Raw genomic sequence first — 11,057 nt, 5'->3', positions numbered from 1 at the left:
GTTACTTGTAAACTTGTAATAAAAACTAAAATGAATAAAACATTATTTGTTGTGTGTGTGCACGAGCCTCGGGCCTCTGACTGGATACATAAAACTATGGGCGACAGCATTTTGCGCAGATTTACTCCATCGTCTTAATTTATTTGATCCATTGAGCGTTTCTTAATGGATCAAGTTCAAAATGTACTCTCACATTTTGCCACATCGCGGAACGAACCCTGCTGGAGTTACAAGCCAATAACCGTCTCTTTGTCGTGATGTATCCACCAGTAAAGCGCGTTTAAAGCCTAATGAAACCTCCATCTCTTGGCGTGTGTGTGTGTGTGTGTGTGTGCGCGCGTGTGTTTTCTTTCCCCCATGCGGTTTTATCTTATCTATAAAAACCCGTAACAAGCATTTATATCATTTCAAAAGCGGCGAACGACACTTGTCTGTCTGCCTCCTCGTGTTGTTGTTGCCCTGCACCTTTAGGTGTCTGCAGCAGTCCGAGTCAGGGGCCTTTGCATGCCACCACTTGCTGACTGGACCTCACATGGGCGGCACATGGGTTATAGACACACAATTGATTGGACTTGACAGTCAGCCAGTGTGTGTGTGTGTGTGTGTGTGTGTCCTCAGAGCGAGACACCTGCTTGGGGACAGATGTCCATGCACGTGAACTGGCGGCAGCGCCGTGAGTGGTACTCGGTCTGGAGGGACGTGTCGCTGCTGCTCGGCCTCTCCTCCGCCTCAACAAGGTAAAGCCTCCGAATCCCAAGTACGGATTATACAACCGGACAAGTTTAGCCAGAAGTTTCGTCTATTAGGTTATTCACATTCAGTCATTTTCAATGTTTCTGTTCTCATCTTTATTTGCTCTCTGTAGGTTTATTTTGTGCCATTTTCAGCGGTAAAATATTTCTCTATAATTGTCCTTTGTACCACTTTTCATTAAATACTTTTTTTCTTTTCCTAACGCAATGTACTGCATTTTAATGTATAAAAGCGTCTTATTCTTTCAAAAAAAGGAACTTGTTCGTTTATTTTTAAATTAACAAAAGTGACCTTATAATTATTGTAGTTATCATAATAATTATTATACCTCTCCATGATAAATTACAGGAGTAACCCATAAATAAAACTGTAAGTTTAACCTACAAGCAAGGCCTGTTTTTTTCGACCTATTTAGAAAATTCCTAATTGTTTTCATCACATTTATTATTTAAAAGATGGCGCGCAGTTAAAGTGGCTAATGTGCGTTCATTTGATCATTTGTATGATTTTATATTTCAATGGGGAAAGGATTAATTTCAGGAGTTTATCCTCGAATATCATGAATATTGAATAAAAAGAAATCTCACACTGTTGTCTAGGCCTACTACTTCTACTACTTCTACTACTTCTACTACCACTACTACCACTACTACTCCTGCTAACAATAATAATGATAATATTACAATTAATAAAAATATGATAATGCTGATAGATGCTCAGATATTTCAGGGTGGTGTTATTAATTTCGTATAAGTGGTTCGTTGGTTGCAGCCTAAACAGGAACAAGAGACCGGGGAGGATATGCATATTTTTTTTTCGTTTCATTTTTTCGATGTTTAAAGATAATTCACAAGGATTCAAATGCAAGTTTGTTCTAAATCAAGTTCATGACAAGATTTAGATCAAAAATAGTCAAACTAGTCAAAACATCACAGAACACGGCCTGCAGGACTTTAAACTTAAACCTGCATTCTCCAAATGATCCTCATGTAAAAAGCACAAAATGGAAAAAATATTGAGGTCACTACTTCATTCATTTTAATTTTTTTCAGCATACCATGTTTAATTAAAATGTTTAAGTGGTACTTATTTAAACACGCACGACCTGATATAACTCAAGTGCAACACGAACGAACGAAGCCACACACGCGCACACACACACACACACACGTTTACAGGAGGCCGTCACGTCACGTCACGTGTGTTGTTGGAAGTAAAACATGTCGAGCCTCAGTGACTTAATGCAGTTAAAATCCCTAATGAAGAGCAGACATGTTCGGTATCAAGATGAACCCCCCCCCCCCCCCCCAAGAGTCCTTGTATATAGTGGATGACCTTTCCATTAGGACAGTTCATGTTTCAGCCAATCCTCGTGTCTTTTAATTGGACATTGTTATTTATTATATATTAAATGGGGGAAAGTCCCCATATAAATCACTGTAGGGTTTTTATATTACATGCTCTCATTGTTCCACTTTCCACAGTTGCTTATTTAAAGACTTCAAGTCTGCCTATAATACCCATCAGCATCATGTGACGTCCCCAATTATAGCAGCAATCCACATTTCTTTTCTCCACTGATGAAGCTTCAGTGCTAAGCACGTCACTACAACAGGCCCCCGCGTCACATCAGCCAGACTTTACGAGACGTAACCAGAAACAAAGCCACTTGAGAGTGAGCGGCCATTTGTAATTTTTAACCAGTTACACATTTCGGCCGTGGTGGCAGGTTCCAATATATTCGACTGTTGGTGAACACCTGCGCAGCGAGACACGCTGTCCGATGCCGGAGACCATTTTGTAAGAACCTCATCAGCCGTGGGCCACCACCAAGCAGTCGTGGAGGCGTGAAGTGTAACGGCGCACCAGGCCCCCGCAGGCCGAGTCTCTGTGGGCTTTTTATGATAGTACAATAAGATGGCAACAACAGAACATCTGCACACGCACGGTTTGGCAAAGAGAAAAGGAAGTGCTCTCCTTTTTCTCGCAGTAGACTTGACAATGGCTCTTGTTCTGGTCAAGTCACTGCAGTGTCATTGACAGTGAGGCCAGATTGAAAAAAAAAATTTAAAAAAAAAATGAGAAAAATGAATGGCACGACCCTGGAAACCGAGGCTGCTCAATGGAATTCAGTCATACTTTTTTTTTTTAGTTGTTTTATCATTGACATCTGTGCTTTTAACTACTGTAACTAAATGTCTCCTGTTACAAAGGGCCCATTAGTCGGCGGGTACGTTGGTCACGTACACATAACTCCACTGCAGTCGTGAAAAACTAACATGCATGCGTGACAAGGGTGTGAGCGTGTAGTCCTGTAACAGCACATCAAAAAGCCCATTATTTACATCTCCCCGCACATTATTTACTGTCTTTATGAATTATGATGACAGGCGAGTGCGAAATGGAGAGGGAGAGAGAGAGAAAATACCCCCTTTTATTCTTTTTTACCGTGTAATAATTGATACTTTTTTGATTTTGGCCTGGCAGGTTTCAAGGTTTTGTGTTTGGGGGCTTGGGGTTTAAGTTTAAGGTTCTTATTGCTGTACATGACTGGCTGTATGGGTTCATAGGATTAGCAAGTCTTAAGATAATAATAATAATACAGATAATATAAATAATAATAATAATAATGATGATAATAATAAATTTGTGCTTTCAAGTCAAACATACAGAATCAAAACTGAAATATTAGAATCCCATGTGAGGCCTCACTCGAGACGTAAAAAGTTAAGGAACATGAGAGCATCACATATCACACTCGTATATAAACACAATATTGTGGGGCGCCTGTGGCTTGGGGGTTAAGAGAGGGTCGCCCACTAACCCGAAGGTCGATGGTTCGATTCCCCCGGCTCCTCCAGTGTCCACGTGCCCAAGTGTCCTTGGGGAAGACTTTAACCCTGTGAATGATGTGTGATAGAAAAAAGTGCTATTGATATGACTAGAAAATTGCTATATAAATACATATATATGATATATATAAAATACATATATGAATACAGCATAGAAATACATAAGTGGAGTACAGTATAAAAATACAGTGAATAAAATGCGAGACAATGAAGATGCTCTGACATAAAGTGAACAAAATGTCAACTAAAGACCAAACTCTTGATTTCAAAACAGAAAAAAAAAATACAAGGTGCATGTGAAAATACAGAAATTACACAATTCAGATTTGTAATGACGTTAAAGTGAAAATAAAAACCCCCGAGTGAAACTAAACGAGCGAACGCTATTGGTGCGATAATCAGAGAAGGGGAAACACTGTAAAGTTTAGGGGCATCTTGTAAAGGTGAATTTTAAGGAGGCACTTAAAGAGCGGCGGCGGCGGCGGAGTCGTGCCGCTGTCACACTGAGAGGGGAGGCTGTTCCGTTATATGAGGGGGCTCTAACTGAAAGTGCCTGGTCACCCCCACAGGTTCCTCAGTTTGGTGGATGGGACGACTAAAAGGTTTTGACCAGCTCATCCTTAATAAAACTTTAAAATGTATTCTAAACTTAATGGGCGCCCGGCGCAGTGATGGTTAAAACTGTAGAGTGATATGACAGGCAGACCTCCCCGTGGGGAATAATCTGTCTGTTCAGCTGTGGATGAGTGCGAGCAGGTAAACAGAGAGTTATAGTCCAGGTGTGACGATGTATGAAACATGTGTAGGGCTGCAGCCAACCATTATTTTCATAATCGGTTTATCGGGCGATTTTTTTTCTCGATTAATCGCTTAGTCGTGTGGTTCATACAATGGTGGAGAAATGTCGAGCGCGTTACCCCCCAAAAAAACCCAAGATGATGTTTTCTTTTGTCCACACACCAAAGATATGTAGTTTAACTGTCACAGAGGAGCAAAGAAACCAGAAAATATTCACATTTAAGAAGCTGAAATCAGAGAATTGTGAATTTTTTCCGCCCCATAAAAATCACTTGAACCGATCAATCAATTATCAAAAATAGTTGGCGATTGATTTAGTAGTCGATTAGTAATCGATTAACTGTTGCAGCTCTACACATGTACTGCATATATTTTTCTGCGTCATAGCGAGCTTGTGTCTCGTTCCAGAAATGACTAAAGTAGCTTGGGTTGTATTTCTGGTATGGTATCTCTCGGTCCAGAGATGACGCAGGAGGAATTACACTGAACACGCTCTGATTTTTTAAAAGTCATCTTATTAATAAAGAAAGACCACATCGGTCATTTGTTCAAGCAGCTTATTACGACTCATGTGGTGGGACCTCTAGCTGTGGTCATTATGTACACGGCCACTAGAGGGCAGCGGGGGGCACATTTGTGTCTTTCGATGGATTCGCTTAAATTCTGTAAAAGGAACCGTGTGGATTCTCTGGCATCTCACCTTCACCTTAGCAAGCTCATCAACCAATGCGTTTGTGAAGCAAAATAAAGCCCCACGATGCTCTGAGGCCAAAGAGTATTCGTGGCGTGTATGTATACCTCCCGTCACCTGTAGAGACGCTAATTTAGGGGAACGGGGTCGATTTGGTCGGTTTTTTTTTTACCGCGTACGACATAATTGGTCATATGAGTTGGAGGACTGTTGGCGGCCTTTAGTGGGGGACTGATCAACTCGGTCAATGAACGATGAATAAATATAAAAGTGTCCAGTGCTCCGGCTGACCGCAGCCATGCAGGTGGTGTGAACACGCTCTCCCAACCCTGCTACACACACCGCCGTTCAGTGGCTTTTTTCCTCTCCCTCCGAGCGGGACTGGATCCAGAGATTGATGTTTTTTCTCTCGCCGCATTCCTGCAGCACATCAAAAAAGCCAATTAAAAGCCTATTTTCAGCAGCCGGGCTGTGCAGTGTGCAGATATCGTTTTCGCCTCTGACGCGGGAGGCTACGTTTTTATGCAGAGGGGCAGGTTGTGGAGGAAACTTTTGGGATGTTGGGATGACGATGTGTTTGGCAACAGCCGTCTTTACTACACGGCCTCTGTGAGTTTGAATGTGTGTGCGCACACACACACACACACACACACTTTAAAGGGGCCTTAATTGACCTCAATGACACATTCTCCTCTCCGTGGTGATCTCAGTACAGACGCCTCTATATACGCTCAGCAGCTGATGGAGCGCCGCGTCAGACGTGAGCACGTCGTACATATGGTCTTGTATCAGCGACTTCTTCATCAGGACAACACACACACACACGCACACGCAGACGCAGACGCACACACACACACACACGTGTTTCTGTGAAATGTCCTTCGTGACGTGGGAAAACGTCTCTCGATTTCACACACGTATATATTTCATGAAGCAATAAATGGGAAGAAGAAGAAGGAGAAGAAGAAGGAGAAAAGAAAAAAAAATCCCCTAACAGCACAAGAGGGTTTTCTCTTCTTTTCTTTTTTTTTTTATAGAGCTCTTAAATAATGCACTTCATGAGGAAACGACAGCGATGTAATCCGAGGACACCGCCGCTCGGCCGGTCAACTCCTTGTTTGTTAGCTGTGGTGTTTGTGCTGCTGCTGCTGAGTGATGGGCCACCAGCTGTTAGGGGAATTCAAATTCAAATAAAGGGAAATATAGATAAAAAACCTTTGTAACTAAGGTAAATAAATTCATAGGATAATTGTACTGAAATATCATATTAGGGCTGCTTTTAATGAATGTGATTTTGTGCATTCAGTGGCATTGATTTATTTGACTCATGGCAGTTTTGGTCCTCCGTATACACGACTGCACTACAACTACTGTTATACTACTGTCATCTGTATCAACAGTAATAATATTCATATTTTTGCAAAAACGCTACATTAAAAGATATTTGACCCCATATCTGTTTTTCTATTCATGACATAAAGTCTGAGGAAAGTTTGTTTCTAAACAGTTAACAGTAAAGAGTTGTGTCTATAAGAGGATGATTAACTTTAACCTATAAATATCATCAATAAACAAAAAAAAATTGAGGAGAGACGTCAATGAACCTTTTCGAATATGGTTCACTACAACAGTTATCAGCAGAATGTTGGAATCGCTCACGTGAGTGTTATTATTTTCCCCGTCAGACACATGATTTTATACATATACATTTAACACCATGGGCTGAATAATGTAAACCTTTGTGTTGCTGTCAAGAACGATTTTGTCGTATATATGACTATCGTGCAAATACAACTGCCGAGCAGATTTCATTCTGTCATTCCCACTCACGGATGTTTTCGATGATTCGACTCAAATATAGAACAACATCCACCTTCATAGAGGATAAAAACCTTTCTGGGCTTCAACCAAGTTCATTACGCCCCAAAAACCAAAACTCCCTCATAAATGACAAAATGTGCTTTGGAGTCCAGACTTTCCCTGAGACCTTGTTTGTGCTTTTCTTTTCTTCCCTCGTTCCCTTTTCCCATTTAAGTTCAGGGAATTTGCTTTGGAACATCAGGTAAGGCTTTCACAAGTCAAAAAAAAAACTACATTAGGCCTCATGACGCACACACACCTGTAGAGAATCAATCTATACATGCAAGAGGAATATTTTTCCTTTGTGCTGGGGGGGGGGGGGGGTACTGAGTTTTTGTTTTTATTATAGGCACTCACTCCAAGTGTATATAGATATATAGATATAGATATATACACTCGCGCAGCCACTCTTAAAGACTTTCTGATTCTCGTTTTTCTCTGTAAACTTTCAGATTTCAATTTCATCTCCAGGGCAATTTATTTATATTGTATACAGCATGCCATAAAGGTTTAACTGCGGCACTTTCATGTGGCTTTTGCTTTTCATGTGCATATGTGTGTGTCTATCTGCATATGTGTGTGTGTGTGTGTGTGTGTGTGTGTGTGTGTGTGTGTGTCTGTGTGTCTGTGTGTGTGTGTGTGTGTGTGTGTGTGTGTGTGTGTGTGTGTCTGCATGTGTGTGTCTGCATGCGTGTGTGTGTGTCTGCATGTGTGTGTGTGTGTGTGTGTGTGTGTCTGCATGTGTGTGTCTGCATGCGTGTGTGTGTGTCTGCATGTGTGTGTGTGTGTGTGTGTGTGTATGTGTCTGTGTGTGTGTGTCTGCATGTGTGTGTCTGCATGTGTGTGTCTGCATGCGTGTGTGTGTGTGTGTGTGTGTGTGTGTGTGTGTGTGTGTGTGTGTGTGTGGGGCTGGCAGGGCTTGGATTTGACATGGCCCGACTACAAAAACATGCAGGCAGACTTTCGGTTTCCCTGACTGTGCTCGGTCGACTCGGATCGAGCAGGCACAAGGTCAAAGACAATGTTTTGCTCACTTTCCGTGCAGAGGACACCGAGAGGAGCTCTCGCTGGGGTCTCGTGGGTGAATTGAGGAATGTGGAAATTTGGCTTAATTTATTCATGTTCTATTTGCATCTCTGGCTTCTTCTTTCTTTTTTTTTTTTAACTTCCAGTGACACATTGTCACAGTGCAGAGGCTCGAAGTTGACATGAAGTTCATGTTGGTCGTGTAGGTTCTTTCATGGGATCAGCAGCTCGATTGCTTGTCTCTCATGTGGACACAGATTGGACGACGACCAAAAAAAGTCACAGCCTGTTTTCGAAAAATTTCTCTATATCTCAAGTCTTGTTGTTTTTTTTTTTAACCATCCATGTATTTGCCGAGCTGCACGTACCCGTCAAAGTCCGACTTTGGCACCGTACCTGCGCCGTTCCTGACGGAGAGCGGCGCAGCGGCGCGCAGGCTGTCGGAGTACCGGGGCTACTGCTACCATGAGCCCCTGCAGCAGTATCCTCCACCTCCTCCTCCTCCTCCTCCTCCGGGCAAATGGACCCTGTACCAGTCGAACGGCCCCATCACCTCCTCTCCTCCTCCTCCTCCTCCGGGTAAATGGACCCTGTACCAGTCGAACGGCCCCATCACCTCCTCTCCTCCTCCTCCGCCGCCGCCGTCGTGCTTCAGCCTGCCGGGGGATGTTTACCACGAGTACCACCACCACCACCACCACCACCAGGGCTTACCGTCCCCGCCGGAGTCGCTATTCAAAGGCGGCAAGGAGTGCTTCCTGAGCGGCGGGGCGGTGTACGGCGCGTCGTCCGACCCCCGGTTCCGCGCGCACGCGTTCGCCGGCGACCCGCGGGGCTTCCCCGGGGCCAGATACGCGGAGCCGCAGCTCCTCTTCCCGGAGCTGCGCCGCGGCGGCATCCTGCTGCCGGTCTTCGACCAGTTCATCGAGTACGCGGAGGACGCGGAGACCCCGAGGGCGGCGGCGGCGGCCACCGGCGACCGGCGCCAGAAGGACGCGAGCCGGACGCAGTGGACGAGCTGCGCCGGCGGCGAGGCGGGGGCCGCGTCGGCGTCGTTCCCGGCCGGGAAGGAGGAGGACGAGGAGGAGGAGGAGGAGGAGGATGCGCGCGGCGCTGGAGGAGACAGCGGGCACGAACACAGTGAGTGGAAGTCAAACTATATCGTTTAAATGTGAGAATGTAGAGATAAATAGATGCAATCCCGACTCCACGTGGGACATCCTACATGTCCCAACAGAAACATTTCATCCATACGCAGCTATTAGTCTATAGGCTACCAAATGGATGATAAGTCGTTCATTGTCTTCTTATTTATTTATTTATCATTATATTTTTGTTGTATTATGATTGTCTAGCCCACATCCCATGTGTTGGTTTAGTCTAATAGTGTATATCAAGTTCATCTTTTCAAAATAAAGCCCATGAGGATACAGCAAACACCTTTAATAATCAGGAGAATCTAAAAAAATGTGTATTTGTACATGTCTCAAACCTAATAAGGGTATTTGACAAAAGATATATTCCATATTCTGTCAAGTGGAAAGTCCACATGTTTTTAAGGTCTTTAAAAGTCATACTTTCCATATGCAATATTTTCTTTAGATATATGTCTGTGTCCTACACAAATGGATTCATGCAAAAAGCTAATAAAATGTAGTTATCATATATATATATATATATTCTCAATGGTAATAAAGGTGCTTATTATTCCACTTTTCTCTCACACTTTCTGTTGTGATTTGATTTTGCACGGCGGCTGAGACAGGCGACAGTCACAAACATGCATGAGGACGTGATGTGCATCTCCATGATTCATAAGCTGAAAAGCACGAAGGTCATGTTAGCTTCTTGAACTCGCTGTTCGGACTCGGACCTTGACATTCACCCTTAATTATGAGTTTTAATGAATCTTTGATGGAATTCAAGTTGGCATAAGGTTCACATGGGTTTTATTATTGTGTCATTTATTTCTGTAAATCAGTTTTTTAAAAGTTGTTGCTCAACTCTGTCTTTTGGAAGACATGGGCCTCTCCTCCGAGCCTTCACCCCAGTGACTGGATTTCATCACGGGCCCATTCTACTGGATTTTAGTACGAGTAGTGTCTTCTTCTGTCCCCCCCCCCACCCATGTCATGTTGAATCCTTCCACCCTTCTTCCTCCTGCAGCGGAGCCGTCTGCGGCAAGGAAGAAGCGCTGTCCGTACACCAAGCAGCAGATCCGGGAGCTGGAGAGAGAGTTCCTCTACAACATCTACATCAACAAGGACAGACGCATGCAGCTGTCCCGCCTGCTGTTCCTGACAGACCGGTGCGTGCACGCTGTTGTCACATTATCAGGGGTGATGCTTGTTGTCTGCCCCCACACACACACACACACACACACACACACACACACACACACACACACACACACACACACACACACACACACACACACACACACACACACACACACACACACACACACACACACACCTGGGGTTATTGTGGCCCTGAGCTGCAGTGGAAGCGCCATCGTTAAATTCTGTTGTACACTGCAGTGCTGCGAAATAACAGCGGCCGTGCTGGTGGTTTGGTCCCATATGTCTTATTTTAAAGCTTTGCAAGCAAAGGATGAAGTTGTGTGTGTGTGTGCGTGTGCGTGTGTGTGTGTGTGTGTGAATATGACTTGAATCTATTAATCTGTGATTAAATCAGTGGCAAAATCAATGGAGAGCTGCTGGAATTGGACGATCACACAGACAGATTAATCCCAAACTGGGGAAATTTCGCTCATTCAAATTAAATGTATCAAATAGCCGACTGCCAGGAAATTAATCTGCGACTTTTTTGATGATAAGTTGATTATGAGTGAGGCAAACATAAAAAAACAAATTCACAATTCTTTTGCACTAAATGACAAATCTATTTCTCAGGGAAATAACGGGGGCAGATTAAGTGATGGATTGAAATAATTGCTAGTTGCGGTTGGTTGTGGTGAAATGTTAATGTAGTACGGTAAGAAGTTAAGATGAGACTTAGGGCCTCTGTACTGCACCTGCCTTTCAAATGTATACTATTATATACTCTGGGTACAG

General features: G+C 43.6%; 1 protein-coding gene across 2 annotated transcripts in view; it reads left to right on the top strand.

Annotated features, from left to right (window-relative positions):
* Positions 1-7,827: 7,827 nt before the first annotated feature.
* Positions 7,828-11,057, top strand: part of LOC118283842 (homeobox protein Hox-D11b-like) — a 4,290-nt gene continuing 1,060 nt past the window's right edge. For both annotated transcript variants that reach the window (XM_035606239.2, XM_035606237.2), the window contains exons 1-2: positions 7,828-9,120; positions 10,147-10,288. In XM_035606239.2, coding sequence (XP_035462132.2) covers positions 8,325-9,120; positions 10,147-10,288 — 938 coding nt within the window. In that variant the 5' untranslated portion in view covers positions 7,828-8,324. The remainder of the gene's footprint in view (positions 9,121-10,146; positions 10,289-11,057) is intronic.

The sequence above is a fragment of the Scophthalmus maximus genome, chromosome 10 (genome assembly GCF_022379125.1).
Source record: "Scophthalmus maximus strain ysfricsl-2021 chromosome 10, ASM2237912v1, whole genome shotgun sequence".
NCBI lineage: Eukaryota > Metazoa > Chordata > Actinopteri > Pleuronectiformes > Scophthalmidae > Scophthalmus > Scophthalmus maximus.
This window is presented reverse-complemented; position numbering and strand designations above follow the sequence as displayed.